Genomic DNA, 26,221 nt, shown 5'->3' on the forward strand with positions numbered 1-26,221 from the left:
CTCTGAACGTCTACTGCAGCAATTTTTCTTCCTCTGTGACGATAAAAATTAGTGTGCCATTTTTACATTAACCTTTCGACACATTCCGAGCCCTAAATTGCACCATTCACGATCATTTGTAAATATAGAATGCCAAAAGGAAAGCTATTTATTCGTCCCACCAAAAAACGGCATGATGCACATATTTACTTTTTCTTTTTACAAACTCATTTCATTCTAGCTGCAAGAGATGGCGCCACAAACTTGACAAGGAGGGTCAAAATGGTAAGAGCGCGGTATTCAAAGGACCCAGCGCCTGAGGGGGTTAAGGGCCGCTCAGCGAGATCACTAGGCTATCGCCGCAGCCAACACGCCTCGGCGCAAGAGTGTGGTGCAGTTTAACACGCCTTGTGTTAGACTGCACCACACCCTCGCGCTGTGCATAGGAGAGCATCGTCTTCATCAACTTCCATCTGCTCCGTCCCGCGACACTGCCTGCTCACCGTCGTCTTCTACGTAGCACAAATCCGTGCTTTCGCTTCAATTCGAATGTAGTAAACATTCTCTGTAGTCATTTAATGTGGGCTTGCATTGCACAGTAAATAGCTCTCTAGCATTTCACCTTCACTGAAATGCGACCACCACGGCTGGGACCAAACCCGCGAGCCAGATGTTTGGATGAATTTGGATGGACAGCTATGCATATAGTATGCAAGCATGTAAGCTTACATTCCCGGGACTGAGTCTATGTTTGCCATAAGGCGCAGCAATATATGAGGCATTCAAGGAGGTAGTAATCGCAAGACATAGCTTCTCTTTTTCATCACGACGTGCTCCTGAAAGCAAAAATGTGGCAGAGATGCCCTGGCCAAACTTTCTGAACCAATTGGGTGACGATTTTCAGCTACGTTCCCTGCCACAACATAATTTTTTTGCCATTTGGCCACGGTTGGGTAGCTCTGTGCTGGATTTAGTTACTCTAGTGCAGACTCAATATTCAACTTTAGACTGACCAGTGGAATTCAGAATAAGTCTGACGTCCTAACAACCAGGCTCTTTGGAAACCACAGATTCAAAGCATACATAATCAAAGCACTGACAAAACGAGCTTAAGTTTCATAATGAAGAATTACTTCACTTGCCTCCACCGCATTGCAGACCAAGCTGACTGCATTCAAATGAGCAACCATCCACACATATACTACCATGCTCAGATTTCAACCTTTTTTTCATGGCCTCAAGTATTGTTAGACTGAACAAGACACAATTATAACCTTGCAATGCCCAGGAAATTAAGCCATCAGAGAAGTCACCAACTTCCAGAGTTCTGCCATCAGTGGTCCCTCTGTTGCAGAAATGCAAAGAACGTGCTGACTTATTCAGAAATAAAACAGTCTATAGATAGTTAAAATTAGCGAATTATAATTTCCTATCATCAAAGAATGGTAAATTTGTGCACGGATACCATGCACTTACCTAATATTCATAAAATTCAAAACTGTTCCATCACCTATCAATGCTTAGTATACCCGTTGGACATTTTTGGTTATTCTGCTTTTAGATGGTTAGTTTTTGCAAATGGTGCATGCCTGGAGCCCTGCTTCTCCCGCAGCTGACACTTGGACTGTTTCGATAAGTAGAAATGCTGTTTCCACAATACAGCAAAAACAACTGAAGCACTTCCACAAATAGAAATGAAAACTGTATAAAGGTCTGGATGAAGGCCTTCTGCGTCCATATGGCTCAGTGGTTCTTCAAGTTACACATTCATGGTGAGGCCCGAATGACAGGCCCGAAAGAATCATGTATGTCTTCACTCAGCAAGCTAGGGCAGCTGGTTCAGCATTTGTCCTTGCACAGCCATAAGTAGATGACAATAAAGTCACGGCATGACATGGTGGTCGGTCTCCTGATGGAGCACAGCTACAGTTGCCCAGATGCGTGAGATCAGGAAAGACACGGTTTGAAAGCACCTTACCTTTTTATTGTTCATGGCCCTCTGAACACAGCACATGCAAGAGTAATTCTGACGACATAATGTTCTCCTGATATTGGTCATCTTGCCTAAGCAATCCAGCCTGACCTGACAAACCATTTCAGGGGCTCCTTAATGTTACTCCATAATTAAGAAAGAAGAGAAAAAAAAAAGTTTAAAAAGAAAAACGGGCACAACAAATGCAGCTCATGCCAAGGTTCTAGTGCACAGGTCTCACTAGGTACCTTACTAAAGCTCACCTGTATGGAAAGATGCTAGGCTGCTTGCTTTTTTTCTTGACAAATGGGGAAGCCGCCACAGACGATGCACTGACAATTTGGAGTCTGAAAATGTAGCCACAAAAAACTACTCACTAACACTCACAATGACAATGTCTGGGCACTTTCCCTAAAACAAAATTCGTATGAAAGCAGTACCAACTTTTCTGCTCATGAAGCTCATAAGTAAAATGACATGCAGGCAGGGTTATTAAAGCATGACATGTAGTGCTATTTCTGCGCAGTAACACTTAGCCTTGAATACAATGTCATTAGCTAAGATGACCGATAGCGTCATCTCAACTGTGATGCACAGAGGAACTACATGCCTTCTTTTCATTATATGTGTTAGCGTTAGAAGGGTCTGTGCAATCAGAAATGGGGACTGTCGTCTGTCAGTATCTAGTGGAAAGGCTATGAACTGCCACGTCGGATATAACTACCTTTCATGTGTTAACTTCGGATATAACCAACGTTATAGTCTGATACAACTTAAGTCTGCAGTGAAGCTCCGCCCACATTCAGGACCGGCGAACAGAATTCCTCCACGACAAAAAAGTAGTCCACTGCTCCCTTCCTTTGTCACCTAAAAAAAAAAAACTAATCACGAGAAAAAAAAGTTATAAGAATTTTGATACCTGGCTTGTCTAATAAAGTCAAACATCAAAAAACTGATTTCGTTCACTTTTGTGACTGGCTAGCGGAGTAATACAGTACGCCACGGACCATGGCCCAGTGTTAACAACTGCTGTTTTTTTAAAGTTGTATCCTACTACAGTATGCCACATCGGATATAGCGAACTTTAATGTTTTAACCTCGGATACACCATACCTACATCGGATATAACAAACTTTTGTGTGTTAAAATCAGATATAATGAACTTGCATACGAAACTCCTGCACCTTGCTGATCAAAACAGAAATACAAAGGAAAAGTGTCGGTGCATTTTCATTCAGCATCAAAAGAATTTTGTGTTATTTATAAAGATAACCGCTTCTACTCTGCATTAAATAAAGAATCCAAAATGTCACAAGAGCTGGTTTTCCTCGCTCAAAGAAACATGTACCACCTACTGCAAAAGTTCGCATCACAACTAGTCCGTGGCTGAAGCGCATCTGCGTGAGTTATGCGAGGGAAATGGCTTCTTTTAATTTTATCGTGCCAGCACATGAGGAATAGTGGACTTCCTTCAAAACATTTTTATTAGCAGAACTGGTGTGCAGCAGTGATCCTCACGACACTGTAAGGCCATGCACTCACTACAATCAAGGGCACTTTAATTTGAGAACTTTTGCAACAAGTGGAAAACAAGAAGTGAGGGCACAAGATGCACGAACAGTGAAGAAAGCATTACACGGCAAGAGCACTTAGAATTGTCTGAGATTTAAGTGCCACATGCAGCAAGTGGAGCGAAAGAGAGGGCAACGGGGGGGGGGGGCGTGAACCCCCACCCTCCTCAAGCAAGGAATATTCTGCAAACGAAAACACACTGAATCATACTTTTTCAACAAAGAAAGTTCAAGAAATGCATAGTGCAAATAAGACTCCCCCGCCCCGTTTAACTGTACCCTGGCCACAAGTGTGGCACCTGCATTACTGTACTGAGACATTTGAGAGGAATAGAGTTGTAAAACGAAAGCGGCATACATGAGTCCCTGCCAGAATCAGCATTATTCACTACTGAGATGCTGCAAACAATGAATCCCTTTGTGTGGCTTATCCCCGCTAGAAACAAGAGAAGACAACTTTACGGACAAAAGGTTAAAAGTAAAATTAAATGAAAATTCAGCATATTTTCAAGAAATTATTAAAATACTCATGAACTTATACTCCTGTCAAGCTTGTGCAAGTTCAGTGCACTTACGGGAAGTGTGTCTTGGCATCTAGGGTGACACTTTATGCTACACGGTGCCAAACAAGAAAGCAGAATGCACTCATAGTAAAAAAAAAAAAATTGCCAACATAAAATGAGCGGAATTTCTGAAAAACGTAGCTGAAAGAGGAAAAACTTCATAAGAATTGACTGTTTCACATGGCAGAAGAAATCAAAACAAGCTTAAACACCTTTTTAGCAGTGAAAAAGGAAACGTTTTCATATTAATAAGGTATCATAAATAATGCCCGACCAAGGCGAGCTGTTGGCTTATATAGAATTCCAACAACAAACAATTAACAAGGCAGCATGCGGTGGCAATGGGGCAGAAAGCAGCTTGGTGATGACGAGTTTGCTGTGACTGGAAACATCGACAATGCCACATAGACATTTCACTACAAGACCGGCACGGTCAGCACATGTTTCACCAGCTAGCTCATAAACACAAACTGAATGAAAATAGTGTTGCCACAGTGCCGCATCACGCCCAGCTAACGCGAGTTGCGTGCATGATTATTATTTCTTATTTCTCGGTTGTGTTGTGCTTGATCATGATGATCCTAGGTTTTATGGTGCAAGAGATCTAGGGCCAAAGAGCGCCAAACACGGGGCTTTTGGTCGGCTCAGGCTAAAATATGTACAGGTGTTAAAATCAACACCAGGCGTATAGGGCCTAAGAGTAGTGAGTATGTGCATGATTATAGTATGTGAAGAGGGTGCATAAGTCTAGTGGAGTGGCCTAAAGTGGTGTATATCGCCTAAAAATTGTTGTAAGAGGTGTTATATATAAAAAACGAAGCCAGGTAGCGTCAACCACATTCCTTACTCGAACAAGAAAGGCAAGGCATCTGGCAGCTATGGCTAAGCTCAGCATTCTCCTCAGCAATGAGGAGGTGCTCAGGTTACTTTGAATAAGAGACCTCTTGTAAGAAGCGTAATGAGTTAAAGATTTAAAAACCCAATCCAATGAAAACATGCGGTCATCACCTAAAAATAAAGAAGGGTGCATTGGTATTTAAAATGTGTAAAGTTCAGGGAAGTGCTGTCATCTTTTGTTGTGTTGTACTTCTTGCTATAAGAGATAAATTCCTCAAAGCTGTTCAACAGCTAAAATAAGCATTTCTGTCTTTTTATGCATTAGATTCGTGCCTTTGAAATCACTCCAGGCAAAGCCACACACTCAGCCAACAAACTAAGTTGCGTAAACACACTCCAACCTGAGTACAACGTTCTGCGAATGACTCTCAACTTGCAATGTTTAGATTGGCTGTGCTTATAGAGAGCGACTTCCTGTGAGTGTACTTAATTTGCCCGTTAAACCGGGATGTGAAAGGTAGAAGAAAGCGATACATGCGCCACAGTGAAGACGCTAATAAAAACATTTGAAAGAGTTTTACGGGCATACACCTAAGAAAACAACTGGGAACTTTAAGTCTCCACAAGAGCTTTGTACAGTCTGAGATCAGAGTAACTACAAAAGTTCATTGCTACCTAATGCATATGAAGGACCATTAAGAAACTTCTCTACACACACGCACGAACAAACGCACATGCACGCACACGCCTTGTCATCTAATGTGGCATCCTTTGAATTGGAAACATGGATAGAGATTGTTTTCAATTACTACTTACGTGGACTGAGGCAGTGGACTAGAGATCGCAGCATTTCCAGGTGGGGTGCACCAAGCTGAGGAAGCTTTCTGAATGACACGCAACTTTGCCCTGTTTGGCACTACATCACCAGGCAGGAGGTCCACAAAGTCATCCAAGTCAGAGTCATATATCTGAACCTGTGATAGAAAGAATATGAGATTTTCTGAACATATAGTTTGCTCAGTACACCATATATCAGGTGAAGTGCATTCAGGAGGCATAAGTGGTGTGGTTTTAGAGCGGCCATGTATATTTATTATTTAGAATATTTGGCCTCAAGAGATTGTAGCGCCCCTTGCGTCAAGCTATGGCCACACGCCACAACTTGCTCCGCGTACGGGCGCCCGCCAATGAAGAAGTTTGCACTAGGCCTTGCAGCGCATGCAACACAATAAGAGTTCGAAACCCAACGCTGACGGGGCTGGTTCTTCCTCACCTTAGCTTCCTTGCATACTGGCATTTGCTGTGTGCAGTTGTTTCTTCACAACTCAGAAAAGTTACAATGACTTCGATGATAAGGTGCAAAATCTGCTGTAGCAGGTCATGTATGCTCCAGAAATGCTGGCTCTCTTATTTTCCTGCTCTCAGAGAACTCGTATACTCTTCATCAGTTTCAATAATGCTTCTTGCGCATCTCACAGAGCAGTCTGCATAAATATCACTGTCAGCCAACACCTGGGCTTTCACAGCCACATCTATCCAACTTCACAAACTTAGGTTCTCAACCGCATTTTAGTGTGAAGGCCCTCATAGGCTCACCAACACTGACCAAAAATCTTCTCATCTCTGAATTGAGTGCCGCTGCCTGGCTACAGCGACACCACGTTAAATTAAAAAAAGAAATTAAATCACACCAGTGAGAGTTGGACCCACAGCGGCACGAACGGATCAGCTTCACAGGCTGCTGTGCGAGAGCACTAGGCTATCACCGCAGCTAAACATGCCCGTGCTAGACTGCAGCGCACTTGGCCGCTGTGCACTGCACCCCGTCTTCTTTGTCCAGCAATACGGCTTACCTTATGTTCATGCTTTGTGCTATGTGGCGGGGAATGAGAGATGTGTGCCGCCTGCGTTGGCGTGCGTGGACAACGTTTGACAAAAACATGACACTAGAACAATACATGACGGCGTTGACAACACTGCTGCAGAAACGCAGCATGGGAGCACATGCCACTGGTGTACTTTAGGTAAACCTTGATGATGACAAAGTTGAAGATGCACATAAATGGCTACCTGGGCCAGCGGAAACCTCAACCACGCTTTCAGGTATGTGGCAGTGGTGTCCACATGCGAAAAATTGTGCTTTCACACAATATATCGTGCTTACCGATGCTAAACTGCCAGCAATTTTTACCGAGGTAAACGACTAATCAGATGCCAAACAGCTCACACCAACCAGTGGCGTCAATATATAGGTAGGTGTGTGTGTGTGTGTGTGTGTGTGTGTGTGTGTGTGTGTGTGTGTGTGTGTGTGTGTGTGTGTGTGTGTGTGTGTGTGTGTGTGTGTGTGTGTGTGTGTGTGTGTGTGTGTGTGTGTGTGTGTGTGTGTGTGTGTGTGTGTGTGTGTGTGTGTGTGTGTGTGTGTGTGTGTGTGTGTGTGTGTGTGTGTGTGTGTGTGTGTGTGTGTGTGTGTGTGTGTGTGTGTGTGTGTGTGTGTGTGTGTGTGTGTGTGTGTGTGTGTGTGTGTGTGTGTGTGTGTGTGTGTGTGTGTGGTGTGTGTGTGTGTGTGTGTGTGTGTGTGTGTGTGTGTGTGTGTGTGTGTGTGTGTGTGTGTGTGTGTGTGTGTGTGTGTGTGTGTGTGTGTGTGTGTGTGTGTGTGTGTGTGTGTGTGTGTGTGTGTGTGTGTGTGTGTGTGTGTGTGTGTGTGTGTGTGTGTGTGTGTGTGTGTGTGTGTGTGTGTGTGTGTGTGTGTGTGTGTGTGTGTGTGTGTGTGTGTGTGTGTGTGTGTGTGTGTGTGTGTGTGTGTGTGTGTGTGTGTGTGTGTGTGTGTGTGTGTGTGTGTGTGTGTGTGTGTGTGTGTGTGTGTGTGTGTGTGTGTGTGTGTGTGTGTGTGTGTGTGTGTGTGTGTGTGTGTGTGTGTGTGTGTGTGTGTGTGTGTGTGTGTGTGTGTGTGTGTGTGTGTGTGTGTGTGTGTGTGTGTGTGTGTGTGTGTGTGTGTGTGTGTGTGTGTGTGTGTGTGTGTGTGTGTGTGTGTGTGTGTGTGTGTGTGTGTGTGTGTGTGTGTGTGTGTGTGTGTGTGTGTGTGTGTGTGTGTGTGTGTGTGTGTGTGTGTGTGTGTGTGTGTGTGTGTGTGTGTGTGTGTGTGTGTGTGTGTGTGTGTGTGTGTGTGTGTGTGTGTGTGTGTGTGTGTGGAGGGGTCTGCAGCAGGTGCAGAGCTCAAGGGGTTGCAGTACAGCAGAGGAGGAGGGGGAGGTGGGGTGTGTGTGTGTGGAGGGGTCCGCAGCAGGTGCAGAGCTCAAGGGGTTGCAGTACAGCAGAGGAGGAGGGGGAGGTGGGGGCGCATTGACCATGGCGGTGACGCTAAGCTTCTCAAAGAGGCTCATTTAACTCGGAATGAGCTCAATGTTTCGAAATTCGCAGCCTTCTATGACAAGTTGTCCGAAGTGCACCTTCTGCCAAATCTCAAATATCTCACATATGGAGGCACCTCAAAGCGACAGGCATTGATCTCGAAGAGGCCAAGTATTAGTCAGCACTGAACTTAGTTACAGTCAATACTCAGTGGGACTTAATTGTGTCACACCACCTTTACATTGACCTGAAGATTTTCCTGAGGATATCTAGCTTGTGGCATCATGAAGGTAGGAGGAGAAAGTTTATACTTTGGAACCTATCAAAAGCTACATACGCATTGGGAACAACTAGCTTCTTAGGCCTTCTTAAAAGCAAACAAGCAAAAAGCAACGACTTTGAAGAAACAATCAGCAGCTTTGCAGCCCTCGCAATCAGAGAAGAAAAATTTTGATTTCACATTTTATTTTTTTCCTGCGTAACCCTTCCGAGTGAGCGGTGTGTTCATCAAATGCCTCTGCAGTTCGTGCACCCGTAAGTTCCTGACCAGTGCAAAACCGGGCTTTTCATTATGCTGTCAGCCTCAATACGAAAACAAATTTTCTGAAAAAAATTTTAATTACTACTTATCAGTCTAATCTCTGTTGACATACACACTGATTCCATTATACTTCTTATGGTTGCCCTTACAAGAAAAAGAGACTTCTTGCTGCTGCATTACGCCCGTTACTGGCTCTTTTAGTGCATTATCTCTAATATATCGTAGCCCACGCAGAGAGGTCTTTGGGTCACGGAAGATAAAGTAATCCCTGCGGCCCACGGTTGAACTGCGGGTTGATTGGCTACACTCCATGATGCTACATTCCTAGACCGCAGCTTGTGATTTGCGAAACTTGAGTTTGTGCACTGTCATGAAGCAGAAGCACACTTTTTGCCAATGACTTCCCACGGTGTTCCGCTTTGACTGCTCAGAATGTCTTCATTATTGAAGAATAACTTCCCAAGTCATCACCTTGTGTGGCATGAATTTTAAAATGCCTTTTGTTCCCTAAAAAGTTGCCGCATTCATTCAAGCTGAAATTTTCACATGAAATTTCTTTGGAGTTGTTGACCTTTTGCTTCCATAGCAAAACTTCTTGTCTGCTTGTCTGCTCTCCAGATCATGGTGGTGAACACGTTTAATTATGTGTAAAATTCGCAAATAGTAGTATCCTGGATCTTTTTTAGTACGTGGAAATCCTACTGCTGGTGACACTTTCTGCTCATGTGTGTAGTGGCACCCGCCAAGAACTGGCCTTTGACATGGTGAATACACAATTAAACTAGCAACGGTGCCCACTGAAATGCCTAATTCATGAGCTGCAACACCAATGATATGAAAAAGTCACAGCCTCCACATTTGGCAACCATCCTTAATTGATTCCTCGTCGTGATATGCTCGCGGCCTACAGAGCGCTGGGCATACTCCCAGACTCGCTCAAGACACTATTGTGGCTGCAGGGCAGTGCGCGCACCTGTGGGCGAACTATGGTGAGCTTCTGTGCATTTCTTGAACAGACGGGCTTGACGTCCCGTCTGTTCTGCACCAGGTAGTGATGCGCTGTGACCGAACGCTCCCCGTGCACTACTTCGGACGTTTAACAGCTGGGCGCCCCACCCCAGCTGTTGTGTGCAAAGTGTTGTGCGCGTGTTTTTATTTTATTTTTCTCATTGACTGTATACGCGCACAACCTGGACAACTTATTTTGACTCTTTGTAAATAGTGTATATACGACCACTCCCTATGTCCTTTCTTGCTCAGGTGCCGCCGACACAGTGATGGCAGATGCCGTGGTGAGCAAAAATCTTTTAACTTCCTTTTTATTATATTTTTTATCATTTTATCAATAAACACTTACTACTACTACTAATTGATTCCCTACAGCATTTAAACCTCTTGACCAGAAACGTTACTTGGTGGTAGAAGGGTGCACATGTCATGACCATGTGCAGGAACTGATCATGGTTTCATGGATTGTTTGTTTCTTTTTTCTTTACATGGAATTTATTCATCAAACGAAGTTCCGACATCTCTTGCCGCCTTTCCGGCATGTTCATGTTCTGAAAGTGTTACACTTTTTTAAACATTTTTTTCACTGGCATTCTTGCAAATATATTTTATCCGTTTTCCGGTACCTAGCTGTAAACTACCTTGATTTGTTCGTTATTTCTTCTTGATCATTCCTAACCATACAAGTTCAGCTCTTTCATGTATGTTTAAGTAGGCTTGTGCCAGTCAGCACTTTAATTGTCCTTGAACCTTCATGCATTGAACCAATATACATGTTTTCACATGCTCGAACAGTGTTTGCATGAGTTGATCATTTGTTTGTTTGCATTCATTTCTCCAGATATCGATTGTCTTTCTGATTTGCAAATTGTTCTCGGCTGGTTGCGGTTGTCGCTCTTCTAAATGCTTCCACTCATTTGAACTTTTTTAATGCTCAGACATTTGCAAATATTGATTACTCTAGTAGAATGTGTGAGGTCTCTCCTCTCAGGCCTCACACTACTACCCGTCTACCTCCCTATGTATTTATTCATGGCTCTGCAAATTGTCGCACTTTCCATCGCCACATTTCCTGCCGCAAATTTGTTCACCTCTTCGTTAGGCCCTTCTCTTCGCAAAGGAAACTCACACGTTTATTTTTCTTCTTATGAACACAAAAATACAGCCATTGGGTAGATTTTCCTTGTGGCTGTTTACTAATTAGTTATTCGCAGTATGGTACGTAGCGAGCGAAGCCACCGGACCGGATGCAGCTGACTGTAGTGACGCCACTATAGCACCAACTCCGCATTCTGAAAAGAAAACGTGCTTTTGTTTTGCACCGAACAATACACACGCACGCACAAGCGCGCGCACGCACGCACACCCAGCGATTGGCTAGGGTTCGACCGATGCCACGTTCGGAGTGTTCAAACTCGCACAAATCCGACCCGCGACTTCACACAGATTACAGAACATTTGCGGAATAATAGGCAAGAGAACACCGAGCCGTGCAAACGCTCTGTAATCAGAGTCAGCCCCATGTACACGGGGACTGCAAACAAAAGGGGTACAAAGAAATCTATCTACCAGGGTGTTATTGGGATCGAGTTCGACGATACCGGCCAGGCTCCCCTGTAGCTCGTCGTAAGTCCCAGTTTGAAGCTTGAGCTTCCGTCTGCTACCGCTTTCCAGTATGACAAGACAAAATATGTCACCCATATCGACTAAAAACAGCGTAACACAAACCTCAAACACTCCACGGTCTACACTGCTACACCTACACCGTGCCGCGTCTGCTCCCTTCGCCGCAAACGCGGAAGACCGGCGCGTGAAGGGGTGTGGAATTAGTGGCTAGTTGGTGGTCATAGGAGTCGTAGCACCGCTAGTGCCTAGAATGCACCGCGGTGCGTGGTGGCTGAAGTCCAGGGTTGGTATGTCGCGCCCTCACATAGCAGAAACTTCGGTCCGAGATGTACAAAAGCAATAACAGACAAATGACGCCACGTGTGCCTCAAATCATCCGAGAGAAAAGCTAACCCCACAACACGGCCGTGGCGCGTTATTCAAAAGTAATTCTTCACCCCCCCCCCCCCCCCCCCCCCCGTGCAGAGATCACCAGGGCATAAGAGAAGCGCAAATTTGGAGGCTTAGCTCCTCAATAGCAGGCAGGCAGATCCTCAATGACCTAGGGGAGAGCGAGAGGAAACCCCCGTATACTGCAGAGCTAATCTCCTTAGACATACGGAAGCATCTCAAAATTGCCAATATACCTAAGAACATGCACCCGGAGCATGATAAAGAAAGGCGAAGACATAGAGCTCGAACAATAATGAACACTCTTGCCCGGGACCCGGCGGGTAACATAGCCTTCTGCGACGCAGCCTGTGGGTCCGATGGCGCCTCCGTCATTGCCGCCGTTGATGGGAATGGGGATAAAGTGACTAGCATCGATTAACACTAGAAATGCGTTAGTGGCAGAGGAGGCTGCTATTGCCCTAGCATGCGTCAGTACCAAAGCCAAGATCATCTTGTCTGACAGTAAGGCAGCTCTTCACAACTTTTGTAAGGGGGTGGTCTCCAGTCAAGCCGCCAAATTACTAAGAAGATACCCCTCAAGCAGAGAGGTCCCCCTCATATGGGTTCCTGCTCATGAGGGCACTCCGGGGAATGAGGCTGCTCACAGCTTTGCTCGAGAATTATACATCCGAGCTGCTCTGGAAGTGCCCCTGAGTGGGAATAAAGACCCTCTCATAACGTATAAAGAAATAACCGAAACACCTAGACTGGATAGGAGAACACTCTCACTTCCGGATAGGTCACTTACTCAAAAGGAGTGCAGGGCCTGGAGGAGGCTTCAGGTCAGCAGTTTTTTCCGTACCCTATACTACACGATGAAGACACTGGGGAGTCTGAGCTCTGCAGTAGCTGCCACAGAATGACTTCGAAAAGTCACTTAATTTGGGAGTGTAAGGATTCTGCTGGGGCTAAATCACAAAGCATCCCAGACCTTGCCACCTGGGAAGAGCTGATCTGGAGCCACGACCCGGATCAGCAAAGACTCCTCATCCGTCAGGCGGAGACAGCTTACTACAAGACTCTCTCCGCGGTCTCCGGTGCTGAGAGCTGGCTGTGAGGCACCTAATTGCTGCGCCCCGACCGTGAGGCCTCATGTGACGGGAATAATGTTCATTCATTCATTCATTCACCCCCCCCCCCCCCAAAAAAAAAAAAATTCTCTTCATGATGAAGACCCGCGGTTAGAGCAAGAACCTGAGCAACAACCCCTAGGCGGCCGCAATTATGTTTAGATTGTTTAGATCATGACTTCCTCTCAGAAATCAGTGTGAGGAATTTTTCGCATTTGAAGGAATAAAATTCGAAGCCTGTGGGAACTCAGAAATATTGAAAAATGGTTGTTTGGGAAAGGAAATGGCGTCCATGCCTAACATGAACAGTGGGGGGGGGGGGGGGGGTGCGATTTCGGGGGGGGGGGGGGCAGGCCCCCTAGCTCGGGCCCCCACTTGGATAACACGGAGGTTGCTCTGTATTCAAAGACCAAGAATGCGGATCAGGTTAACTTCCCTGATGACTTGACCCTTGATCGTGAGGTTGATGGGACCTGGAGAGACTTATCTAGGGCCATGCACTCGTACGACCTCCTATTTCTCCAGGACGCAGTGGAGGCCGCCTTGCGAGGCGATGTCCTCGACGATCCGGGCTGCTGATTGTAGGGTGGTTTCTTTTTGGCCCAGGGAACCCTTTGTGGCCCATATAGTTATATCATCCGCGTATATGGTAAAGCCTACATTTGGAAGCGCTTGGTGCACGTGATAGCCTGAGCATAGCAATGTGGAAAAGCAGGGAAGAAATAATAGCTCGCTGAGGTGTGCCTTTGTGTGGCATATTTTTGACGTCGGAGCGGGTTTGTGCGATGCCTATCGTGGCCGTGCGGCCCGTGAGGAACGCACACACGTAAGCAAAAATTAGCCGGAATTGGGGGTCAAACACAGGTGCTCTGCGTTACATGCGGGCACGCAACGCATAGGCCGCGAAGGGCCGTTGTTTCTAGATTGTTAAGTGGTATCTAGTGAACGCTTTGAGGTGTGTATGTGACATAAAATTACTGTGTTATAGTAACACGTATTTGAGATGTTTCGTTTTGAATGGGGTTTAGCGTCCCAAAGCGATTCAGGCTATGAGGGACGCGGCAGTGGACTCTGGAAATTTCGACCACCTGAGGTTCTTAACGTGCACTGACCAACGGGCCTCTAGAATTTCGCCTCCATCGATTGATGACCGATAGTCGCAATCGATAATGCGGATTGCTACCTGGTAAATAAATGCGCTTTATGATTGGTAATTGATAATTATGATTTCGGAAAGTGTGTAATTGGTGATTGTAATTGATAATTGCGAATTCGAAAAGCGTCTCGCGGCGACCGCTCGGAGGAGCAGGCCGGCGACGCGTGTGGAAAAAAGAAAAAAAAAGAGGAAAATAAAAGGAGGAGAAGGCGCTATCGTGTCTACTTTTTAGGCGAACTCAAGCGGAAAAAATGAAAATTGGTTTTTAGGGAAAGGAAATGGCGCTGTATCGTCTCACATATCGGCGGACACCTGAACCGTGCCGCAAGGGAAGGGATAAAGGAGGAAGTGAAAGAGGTGTGGAGGGCTCCGGAATAATTTCGACCACCTGGGGGTCATTAACGTGCACAGACCTCGCACAGCACACAGGCGCCTATGCGTTTCGCCTCCATCGAAACGCAGCCGCCTCGGTCGGGTTCGAACCCGGGAACTCCATATCAGTACCCGAGCGCCCTAACCACTGAGCCACCGCGGCGGGTTGAGAACTCACGCGCCCTTGTTTCCATAGGCGCGATTTTTCTCAAAGCAAAAAGAGCAAAAAGTTGTTGACAGGTGTCACCACAGTCGCTAATAGGATAGAAGCATATCGAGCCTTAAATGTGCAATCATACAACTTCAGGCTAGGTAAAAAGCCGCACAGTAATTAAACTTTTAATTAAAGTCAGGAGTGATTGCTGAAGTAATTTTAATTATAGCAATTCATTTGTGTGTTCAGGTAGAAAACTGACTTATAACCGGTTCTCCCCAGCGACAGTATGGCGGCCGCATTTAATGGGTACGCAGGGCCCAGCGAATGTGTGGCATACTTACCTGGTGCCGGGGCATCCTTGGTCAGGATGGAGGAGCCTCCAGGGTGAGACGTGGGCATTGCACTGCGCCCGCGTTGACCCCTGCCACTCCCTCTAATGAGGCAGATGGGGCATGCAATTTTTGGTAGTGGGGGACTGCGTACGCGCATCCCCCGTCATATAAATTCAAAAATCAGAAACAGCTTACAACGCCGATAAAGCGAACTTTCGTTTCAAGAGCAGAAGGAAGGCGACGGCACAACACTGTACGATCTGTGTATTAATATAACGTCTCCTTAAGCTTGCGAAGGCAAAAGTGTCCCCTCAAGAGGTAACTGCGCAGCTGGTGAATGACGGCGGCAACCGCGCCGTCGCCTCCCTAGATAACACGCAACACTGGCACTGACTAAAGACACACTTTCCCCTTTACCCTAGCACACTCTCATCCCTCCTTCCCCAAACCCTTCGCATTTTCCCTCCACATCCTCTGCCCGGCAGACCCTTCCCAGCGGCGGCTTGAAGAACCTCAAGACCTGGGAGACCCCGCTGCACTCGAAAGACCAGGCCATGCAAACAGGGACAGTGTTATGGATCATAGGGACATACACACTAGAGTAGAGCGGAGTCGTGCCCCGACTCAGGAGCGCGCCCCGACTTCCTCTCCAATAATAGTTTCTCTCTCTCTCTCTCTCCAGAACCCCAAAAAGTAGATGCAGTTGCTCTCGACGAACCTGAACCTCGAGGCCACCTCCCAGCCTAACACAGGAGGATGACGAGTTTGCCAAAGGGAAGCAAGCCAAAGAGGTGCGTCTGGAGGAGGAACGATGTCTGCGTCACGACGTTGTAGACACACGTGCCAGGGGAGGGGATAAACGTCTTTTCTGATGGCAATACAAGTTGTTCAATAAAAAGGCGAACACTGCCAACCAGACTACGGCTTAGCCTGGACAAGAACCTGGCACTGGCGCCAGCGGAGTGGTCGAACGCGACATCGGCGACATCTTGGAACAACGGGTTTTCAGTAGCTTCATTTGCAAGGAACAGATGCGCTACCAACAGCGCTTCAAAAATGAAAAAAAAAATTGCTGATGCCCTAGCTCTGTTAGGGCAGGATATACGTAGCGAAAGCGCAGAGACTTCTGCATCGGAAGAGTGCAGTCACTAGATGCGCCTTTATTCATAGTTAAACCTTGAGCGTGCTTACACCAACCTACCAACGTAACTAGAAACGTGGCTTAGACTTCTTTTCGGCACTATTTCCATGCAATAAAGAAAAAAAAGGCCGTCGTGGCGGAGTGGTAACGTCTCAGCCTCAAACGCTAAAGGCCCTGGTCTCCGCCTCAAACGCTAAAAGCCGCGGCACAGGTTTTTTTTTTATTCAGTGGGTGTGTGTGTGGGGGGGGGGGGGGGAGGAGAAGCCGCCACCGAATACGTTGGTAAGCGGTGAAGCGCAGGCTCTGTAAAGGCGCGTTTATGCTCCGGCGTAAGGCGCGCGCTCCCCGGCGACGTCAAGTCGGCCAAAGCGAGACCCTCTATAGCTGTGCGATGTCAGTGCACGTTAAAGACCCCAAATGGCCGAAATTATTCCGGAGCCCTCTACTACGGCACCACTTTCTTCCTTTGCTTCTTTAACTCCCTCCTTTATCCCTTGCCTTACGGCGCGGTTCAGGTGTCCAATAATAAAAATAATAAAAATTGGTTTTGGGGGAAATGAAATGGCGCAGTATCTGTCTCATATATCGTTGGACACCTGAACCGCGCCGTAAGGGAAGGGATAAAGGAGGGAGTGAAAGAAAGGAAGAAAGATGTGCCGTAGTGGAGGGCTCCGGAATAATTTCAACCACCTGGGGATCTTTAACGTGTCCAACGATGTATGAGACAGATACTGCGCCATTTCCTCTCCCCCAAAACCAATTTATTATTATTACGTAAGCACGACCGCTGCTATTTCCGCATGTATCTCAGAGGGGTCCGCGGGGTAAAGGGCTGTCCATAGCATCTCTCTGCTGAAGGTACCTACTTGAATCACAGCAATGTTGCCGCGAACCTTTGCAGTGGTTTGTTCATTCTTCTATCTGCCGCCACGCCGCTTTATCGCTTTGTTTGCAACGCAAGACGCGACTAGATTTATCTCGATTGATCGCAGCCAGTCAGAGCTGATTCTATGTTGTCCCAGAATGTTCTAGTAACTTTGCATGCTTTATCTAGAAAGTTCGCTATCAGCTTTAAATTGAGCACGGCTGACAGCGGCGGACATTCTGTCCGGACGCAAGCACTCTGACGCCGATTTCCTCTCACGAGCCCCTGTAGATACACCGCCGCCTGACGACGATGAGAGGACGCCTGCCTGGGACCCATCAGCCCCAGCTCATTTGCTCAGCAGCAACGCTTGGACCCCGACCTAAAACGCATCATCGAGTACCTGGAAGGCAAGGATTCTTCACCCGCCCCCCGCTTCATTCAAGCGAGGACTGTCTTCCTTCTGTGTGCAGAATGAGGTCCTTGTGAAGAACTTTACAGCGAGCAAAACAGTAAACCTCCTTGTTGTACCTGCTTGTCTCCGCGAATAAGTTCTACACGCTTCACACGACGAGCCGACAGCTGGACAGCTCGGGTTTACTCGCACCCTCCGCCGAATTCAAGACAAGTATTACTGGCCCCCACCGTCTGCCGATATCACACATTATGTGAAAACCTGCCGAGATTTTCAGCGTCGAAAGACCCCTCCCACACGATCAGCAGGATTTCTGAACTCCATTGAACCTCCCTCAAGGCCCTTTCAGCAGATCGGCATTGACTTGCTTGGCCCTTCCCCAAAGTCAACGTCTGGAAATAAGTGGATCATCATCGCGACCGACTACCTGACCCGCTACGCCGAGGCAAAAGCCCTACCGAACGGGACAGCAGCAGAAGTTGCCAAATTTTTCGTGGAGTGCATTCTTCTGCGACACGGCGCCCCCGACGTGCTCATCACGGACAGATGAACAGCGTTCACGGCGGAACTAACGCAAACCATCCTGTGTTACAACCAGCCACCGGAGGACAACTTCATACCATCCGCAGACCAACGGAATGACCGAGCGCCTGAACAAAACCATCGCCGATATGCTCGCCATGTATGTCGATGCCGAACATAAAACCTCGGACGTCATCCTGCCTTACGTCGTCTTCGCCTACAACACCGCAGTGCAGGAGACCACCCGGATGACGCCTCTTAGGCTCGTCCATGGGCCACGACCACGCTTGGTGCCCAACGTTGCAGAAGAAGAGAACGTTGGAACGTTGTTCCAGAATGTTCTAGAAACTTTGCACGCTTTGTCTAGAAAGTTCGCTATCAGCTTTAAATTGAGCACGGCCGACAGCGGCGGGCATTCTGTTCGGCGACCGCCGAGCACGTTTGTTGCTACGCCGCCGCATAGTGATTCAGTCCACTGTGGGCGCATGTCAGCCCAATAAACAGTTTTCGTTTAGAAGACCTTTTGTCAGTCTTCATCGCTCGATCCTTCGACTACCGTCATCACTACGTGACAATATATACACAATTTTATTATGCCACTTGGCAAAATGGCTACACGACCCTGTTACACGCGCCGAGAGCTTCCAAAGAAAATAAACGCGATTTCGGGCCGCAGAATTTGTGAAAGCTGGCCTTCCTGCTGATATTGATTCAATCTTGGATAGATAAAGCGAGAATACGTTTTCGTGCGCCAGATAGCGTAAACCATGACAAAAATTGTTTTCTGTTAGCCTGCGACTCAGTTGAGCTGACAACGATAATTTGTTGATGTAACTTGTGCACCACGTAGCTGGCGACGAGAATTAAGCCCTATTTGTGGTGGGTGCTTTATGGCCGGCATGAAGGATCAAGAGCGCACTGGAATTCAAATTGCATGCTATCTGTGCACATAATGCTTGATACTGACCAAAAAAGTTCTCTCTGTGATGGAGCACCAACACGGTAGCGATATAAGCGCCGGCACAATTAACGTGAATGCCGAACTAAATGTCATGATTATCGCATCAATTTTATCATGTCGATAACGCAAAGGCTTCCTGCAACACGACCACGCTGTGGAGGTATGCTGGAAAACTTTTTTTTTTTTAGTGCTTGAAGGGCAGTAAATCGCGGCTATATGCAGGCGAGGCCGCAGAGCTACTGCAGTCCCCAGCGAAACGCCTGTACCGCGGCGCGCCAGTCGGCGGAAAATGGCCGCGCCTGAGAGCAGCTCCGGATTCTGGTCTGAGGGGCCGCCCGATAGAGAGAGAGGACGTGGAGGGAAGAGGCGAACACACACCGCTGAAACACATGGAGTGCAGCTAGAAGTGATTTCGCACAAAGTAATACTAGAGTCCCACCGGTAATACTTCATTCAGCCTAGGCCAGGAGACTCTCGACAGATGTTTCACTGGGGCTAGGACACTGTGTTGCCAACGGAAACAAAAAAAATACCCATTAAAACAAAAGTAATGGGAAATAGTTGATTTCATGGGAAAAAAAAAACCGTCTCTATGGGAGGAGTTATGCGCAAATGTTCCAGGAATGGAACACTGGCATGTGGCAGTAGCAAAATTCAAAGATGGGCATATACTGTCTTGTCTCCCGTATTACACCAGTTGGTGCAAATGTTCTCCCATCCTATCCATAAAATATGAGAGCACAGATCTGACGATATATTTAGGCAGTGTCTCAAGTGCGTGCTACATATGTTGGACCCACCTTATATCTTCGGGCTCTCACCTCCCAGCCATGTGCAGCGTCTAAGAGGTGTTGCTAAGCGTGTAAAGGAGTATAGGCACCTAACGTTTGCGTTCGTGATTTCTTCTGTTTAATGATGCATCAGGCATAATTATACATGGATTACCATGTGGTATTCTCCTACGGCCGCTAAATAATTTATAATCAAATTTCTTTCCCAAGCTGTTTCAGTTTCAACAGTTGAACGATAACTGTGAGGTCAAAGTGCTGTTATACTAGGCCTTGTGAGGCATGAAAAAACTGCCAATTATAACCGTTGCTTCTACATTCGTTATTATTCCGGATCTCGAGAAAGGGTGGCTTCAGCACTGTAGTCAATTAAAACGATGAAGTAGCGATTAAATCGCAGTTTTCTCAAGCCTCGGGTGATATATAACCACACTGATGCCACAGCTATTGTTCGGCTGTCGAAAATGAATCAGCATGACAGAAAAATTCGATTGTAGATTATTTAGTGGTTGTGGGCGAATACCACATGGTGAATCACGCACAGCAGTGCCTTCCGCATCATTGTAGGGAAGAAAACATGCCACCAAAATTAGGTGTCTATACTCCTCTCAACCACCAGGCGTACCACCCAACGACAGTAAGGACTGCTCTAAGTGAGATACTGGGTGCATGCAGGGTGTGGCTGTGCACATCATCTGAAGTGATCGAAGGCATCACGAGCCATATGCAGAGGTGGACACGTGATCATGGGACAGTGGGAAAGCGTGTATTGTGGCGAGATGCGTGTATCAAAGCAGTGGTGTAAAAAGCCATTGCTCAAGAAATGCTTCAGAAGAACTGTATACGATCCAGCTCGCACAGCGACAGAAAACATTATTCCAGCATGACGGTTTCCTCTTTAAGTTGCTGCCTATAATTTGCGAAGAACCTTCAGGCAGCTATCAGGTTGCCTTCAGAACTGAGGAAGAAATTCGTAGTGCACAGACCTTAAAAGCTGTGTCAGACAACGTTATGGCATTCTGTATATCGAAAATGCGATGTTTCCAAAAATGGAACATAGAATAAACATGCTTAGTCATTGTAAATAGCGTGACATTTTTTTTCATGGTTATTTTAGAAAGTATATGTGAATCGTGAATAGGAATTTTCGTCTTTGAAACGCTGCTTCAGAGTGTGGCGCTAAGGTTTATGTGGCCTTCCCAACTGCGTCTTGTCAGCGTGTTAACCGTTACGATTTCCGAGTACAGTGAAAGCTCGTTAATTCGAACCTCGATAATTCGAATTTTCGGATAATTCGAACTACTCTACTTGGTCCGGCCAAGCTCCATACTAAGGTAGCTAGATTGGGAAGATGTGAAGACCGCGGCGCTTTCCGTCGGCCGCGCGTGACCCCTCTGCGCACCGATGCCGCCAGGAGGAATGTGGCGCTGCTAGTAGCGGCCCGGTAGCGTATTTTTTGGCGCCTGGACACGAATGCGCCGCGAGAGAGAAAGCACTGAAGCGAGGAGGAGAGGACGCTGCCTGGTTGGCTGGGCGATTCTCGCGGTCGGCTGTTACATACAGTGGGCAGCATCCCCTTTTCCCCCCCTCCCGCCTTTCCTTTTCTCCACATTACCGCCCATAAAAGAAGTTTTGAGTCCGCCGCGGCTGCTTTGGACTTTTTTTATTCGAGTAGCGTGTTCCATCCGTGAATTATGGCGGCATCATCGCTGCCGTTCGAATGCGAGTTGGACAGTGACAATTGCGTCGAGAACGTGAGTTGTTTTCGTGTGGCTCTGAACACCGACGGAGACGCGTACGAATGGCTCACCAGCTACGGTGTTGCGACGAGAACCACGTGGATCGTTGACTGGGAAGTTGCAAAGCCTAAAAGGTATGGGAAATTTTGCATTTTATTCACCCATGCACTTGATGTATTACTCGAAAGAGCGGTCGTCTATTCATAATTGTTTCGCAATGTGAGGCCACCTGTGAAAAAAGTACATAGGCGCACGGCGCTGAAGCCGAACGTACTTTGCTTCTCGTATCACAGCTATTCACGCGCTTCAGGGTGCTGTGTGCAAGTTCTGAAGCCTGTCATGGAAAAAATATATAACTGTGGACTGTGACATTCCAATTTTCAGCTTTTTGCTATGCTGGCTTCACCGCATGGCAGTAATGTAGTGCAGAGAATTACGCAATAATTACATTATTGTTACCAGTGTTTTTCTAATGTAAAAAATAGACTAAAGCGAAAAGATGAGCGTTATTCTGAGAAGTGAAATCATTTGCATTGTGACAGATTCCAATTATCAGTTTTGTAAGGCTGGCTTCACCGCACGGAAGCAATGTCTTACAGAGCACTGCACAATATTTACATTATTGTTACTAGTGTCTCTCTAATGTAAATATTCTTAAGCAAAAATATGAGTGTCATTCTAAGAAAAATCATTTGCATTTGTTTTTTACTAGGATCGCATTCCACAAGAAGTGGAAATGCCAGCACTCGAACAGGAATAAGATTACTGGCCAAACGGCCACCAACTGCCCAGCCTTTGTGGACATCAAAATAAAAAACATTACTAGAGACACAAGGAAGCGGGACCCATTCCTGAAGAGGGCTACGCCGTTGCGTGCCATTGTGAAGGTCAGGGATGACCATAATCATGCGCTAGACTGTGCCGATGCCTTACGTCTCCTGCGCACCACAGCTGACACTCGAGCTGTGTTCCATAGCTATTTTCATGATGGCCTCACACCAGCACAGGCCATAGCTATGCACCAGCAGAAGCTAGAAGCTGAAGATGACGCTGCCGAGAAGCTTGCCAGTGGTGCCGTGAATCCAAGCGCAGGCACTGTTTATTACTGGTACCGGCTGTGGCGGGATCATCATTACGGCAGCGCAGTGGACCCTGTCAGCAAACTTTCAGAGAAAGCGCCATGCTATCTTGACAAGGGTAAGCTGCAATATACCTGAGCAGTGTAGTTTCTTTTCTTTGAAATTCCTGCGACTTTTTGAAAAGACTGAACTGCAAAGGTTTTTTGGGTGTTTAACTGTTTGCATTTGCACATATCTGTGTGATTATTTTTATTTTTGTGGTCTAGGTATTTCATAAATATTTACCTTTTGCTTCACCAGAATTATCACCAAATGTTGTAGCACATCATGCTGCCAACAGAGGTAACCTCTCGGCTAGCAGTAGTTTTTCTTTCCCCTTAGAGGGACCACCTGAGGCTTTAGAGTATATTCATTCAAGCCACAGTGGCCCCCTTTTCGGTGAAAATAGAGCAGGATGAAAAGCCATATGCATGTCTAAATCAGCTTACAGCAACCTTCTCTGGTCTGCATTGCTAAAGCTGTGTGGTTTACAACAAAAATCCCATCCATGATGAATACTTCCTGCATTGTGAAACAGTGAGTATGCTACAGTGTCTACTTTTCATTATCTGTAATATCGAGATTTAATATCCATACATGCCAACATTACTCTGCCCAGTGATACATTTGCCTCACCCTAAGCCCGAAGCATAGCATTACAGACATGGGCATGCAGGTGCAACCTACTTGGACCCCATCGGCAGCATGTGCTTGTCTTTCCTCGTGCGTTCTGTCATGTTACGTTACGCAGTTATCCTACATCCAAAAAATAATTACGCTGTCACTAATTTCTCGATACAGTTTACAACATTAAAAGAATTACTAGAACAGTATTCCCCTATGCTTTCCTGGACTTTATTGATCGTTTCTTGTGTACATATTAATGAACAAATCATTTCCCTTCCCTTGCTTGCTAAAAAGCATAAAGAAGGTATCTAGTTTGGCACCCTTGATGCCATAAACAGGCATAAAAAGGTTCAACATGCGAAGTGCACGCTAGCAGAGGTAAACTTGATAGTAGTAGTGCCATAGCTCGGTTGGTCGAGCACCATCTGCAACACGTGGAGGTCTTTGATTCAGATTCCATTGGAGGCATGTAGCTGCCTTTTCTCCTACGTTGCGTTGAATTATCTAACATCTAACAAATGATTCTGCTGCTCCTAATCTGATGAATAAGAACATGAAACTTATCTTTTGAAATTTCCGATTTACTTTGACTGCTGGCAACTTTTAAATGTATATCTTAACAGGCCCCTTATTTACCATTGCTTCTCTGCTTAATGCCGCTATAAGTAGGAGTCCTATATTGCCTTTTGCAGGGGCCGATGTGAGAACCACAAGGTCAGAGGATGGTACCTGCTGGGCAGTTCTTGTGGTGACGCAGGTCATGAAAAGGACGCAAGGACTGAGTGCTGCTAAGGAGATAATATTTGTAGACTCTACAGCCTCATGTGATGAGTCACAAAGCAGTCTCACGGTGGTACTTACAGCAACTGCAGTTGGCGCAATGCCTCTTGCTGTACTACTACATAGTTCTCAGAGCAGCGAGAGCTACAAAGCTGCATTTGGTCTGCTGAAGCTGAGCTACCCAACCTGCTTTGGTGGCACTCATGTAAGTAAAGAATAATACTCAGGACATTCATGAGCTAACAAATTATAATTACAGCAGTGGATATAAACAAGAGTGGCCCATCACATGCATTTTGTTTACACCTTCTGTTGTATTCACATAGGGGCATCTTTGGTAAAAGGGTGGGGGGGGCAGAATGACATTTGCATGCTTTTGTTCCCATTGGCCACATGTTAAAGCTGTCATTTGCCCATGTGCATAATTAATAGAATAAATCATAAAATAATGTTACTTCAGATGGCACAACAAAAGTTAAAGCATCAAGGTCATGTCCATATCAATAGAGTGCTATGTTAAGGTTGAAGAATAAAAATATTGATATTTATTCATTATCATTTCTACTGCGATATTTGGCCGCTTGATTTATGGCTCGATAGGAGAGGATAAAAGCACAAACATTAGTGTCTCTTAGTTGTCATTGTTGCTCAGTTTCAAAAATGCCGATTCATTACACCATTCAAAGCCCAACTACTAGTCAGTGTTTTTGCCGCACATAAGATGAATGGCTGTTTGCTCCCCAGTCAAGGACAAAAGGAATGGTGTCTTAAGCATAAGCTATGACCACTAAACGTCTTGCTCTTTCTGCTGGCATAATGAAATATTAGCACCACATTTTCATGCCACCTTTTTAAAAGCTTCATCAATAAAAAATGCATAAGAAATCTTACTTTTCCAGTTTACCGCTGTGCTAATATTTTAGGCATATAGCTCAATAAAATCATGAGAAGGGGCATCTGGGCAGTCAAATTCAATTTTTACAGAAAGTCTCTGTGTCCTTTGCACCTCAAACTTTGCAACACAAAAGCCTCAAATGAAAAGCAATGTAGAGTCTTCATACCATTTAGAATGAATAATAAAGTTGTTTACTTACAGCAACAAAGGTGCAAAATATTGCTTCTTATATTCTGCAGGCACCGCAAGCATTTATGACGGATAATTCGGCAGCTGAGAAAGCTGCTTTGCAAGCAACATGGCCTCAAGGCAAGCAGCTCCTTTGCCACTTTCATGTGGCCCAAGCCGAGTGGCGCTGGCTACATGCATCACGCGACACCAGCAGGGATGACAAGCGAGATTTGATGACTACATTTCAGAAGGTGAACGCAAATGAAGCATGCATTACTTTTAGTTTTGTCAATTTCTTCTAGAAAATAATTGGTCAGTGATGAGTGATGCAAAATGCCGGCTGTTTGAATTCTTACAATAAAATAACATGAACTATGTCAGACATATAATGTCCAGTAACGAGTATTAAAGGAATGTGCATGAATGGCTCAGAGAACCCAGTGAAGGTACTTCGGTGGGTGCCTTCAAAGCAACACATGACTGCATCATGGGAGCTTCAAAGAGCACATGTTCGTGCCAATGATCCCTCTGAAACAGTATGAAATAGTTGCACATTTTATCTGCAACACTGTAGGGTGTTAGGCTTCTGGAACACTAACACATGGCAAGTTTTTCTTTCCCTTCTACACAGATTTTTTTTAAAAACCCAGAAAAGAAACATTTCTGTGGTCTGTGCAAGTGGATTGCAACGTAATATAAACATGATGTCAATCACAGAGTGAAGTTAAAAGAATTCGACTCATACTTTTTTGGTTTGCTAAGGCATAGAGAGATGGTGGAATTGTAGAATTGATGGCTATAAACTCTGAAGGCAAGGCAAGTTCATAAATTTCTGGCATTAGCATTGTGGTTCATAATATCAAAGATGAAATTAAGCACGCTATTGTGCTGAAATCAGTGACAGATCTGCAGCAGAAGTAGTATAGCATCATTTCATGGCATGGGGGCAGGGTTTAAAAGCATAAGAACGAAGCAGATTTTCTAGGGCACTGGGCCGTTGTCTCATTTCTTTGTGCCCCTAGAGGAAAATCATTTCATTAAATTAAATGAGCATGCTCTCGCAATCATGTGCGCCTGAATGATTGTGACTGCCGTGAAAACATGCTGTAGATGTAGCGAATATTGTGGATTTTTTTTTCATGCACCAAAGGAACGGTATCAAAGAACCCCATTTTCTTAGCCACGTGCCCTTCTTGCACATATCACTATGATGTGAAATTATTATAAAGTATTTT

The 26,221-nt window shown here is 45.8% G+C and overlaps 2 protein-coding genes and 1 non-coding gene across 5 annotated transcripts in view; 2 read left to right on the plus strand and 1 right to left on the minus strand.

Moving 5' to 3' along the window:
- Positions 1–11,658, minus strand: part of LOC144101449 (uncharacterized) — a 54,063-nt gene extending 42,405 nt beyond the window's left edge. For 2 of the 3 annotated variants that reach the window (XM_077634628.1, XM_077634627.1), the window contains exons 1-3: positions 11,389–11,658; positions 5,739–5,896; positions 2,215–2,298 (exon numbers count right to left, since the gene is read on the minus strand). In XM_077634628.1, coding sequence (XP_077490754.1) covers positions 2,215–2,298; positions 5,739–5,896; positions 11,389–11,520 — 374 coding nt within the window. In that variant the 5' untranslated portion in view covers positions 11,521–11,658. The remainder of the gene's footprint in view (positions 1–2,214; positions 2,299–5,738; positions 5,897–11,388) is intronic. The other variant, XM_077634629.1, reaches the window with a different exon arrangement.
- A 3,307-nt stretch (positions 11,659–14,965) lies between these two features.
- LOC144102819 (U1 spliceosomal RNA) lies at positions 14,966–15,128 on the plus strand. The gene has a single exon (XR_013308230.1). It is a non-coding gene; the product is annotated as a U1 spliceosomal RNA (small nuclear RNA).
- Positions 15,129–21,350: 6,222 nt separating this feature from the next.
- Positions 21,351–25,824, plus strand: LOC144102327 (uncharacterized). The gene is made up of 4 exons (XM_077635626.1): positions 21,351–21,529; positions 22,108–22,592; positions 23,833–24,125; positions 25,055–25,824. The coding sequence occupies exons 1-4, from the start codon at positions 21,351–21,353 to the stop codon at positions 25,286–25,288; spliced, it is 1,191 nt and encodes a 396-aa protein (XP_077491752.1). The 3' UTR covers positions 25,289–25,824.
- The last annotated feature ends 397 nt before the right edge of the window (positions 25,825–26,221 follow it).

Source organism: Amblyomma americanum, chromosome 8, assembly GCF_052857255.1.
Source record: "Amblyomma americanum isolate KBUSLIRL-KWMA chromosome 8, ASM5285725v1, whole genome shotgun sequence".
Lineage (NCBI taxonomy): Eukaryota > Metazoa > Arthropoda > Arachnida > Ixodida > Ixodidae > Amblyomma > Amblyomma americanum.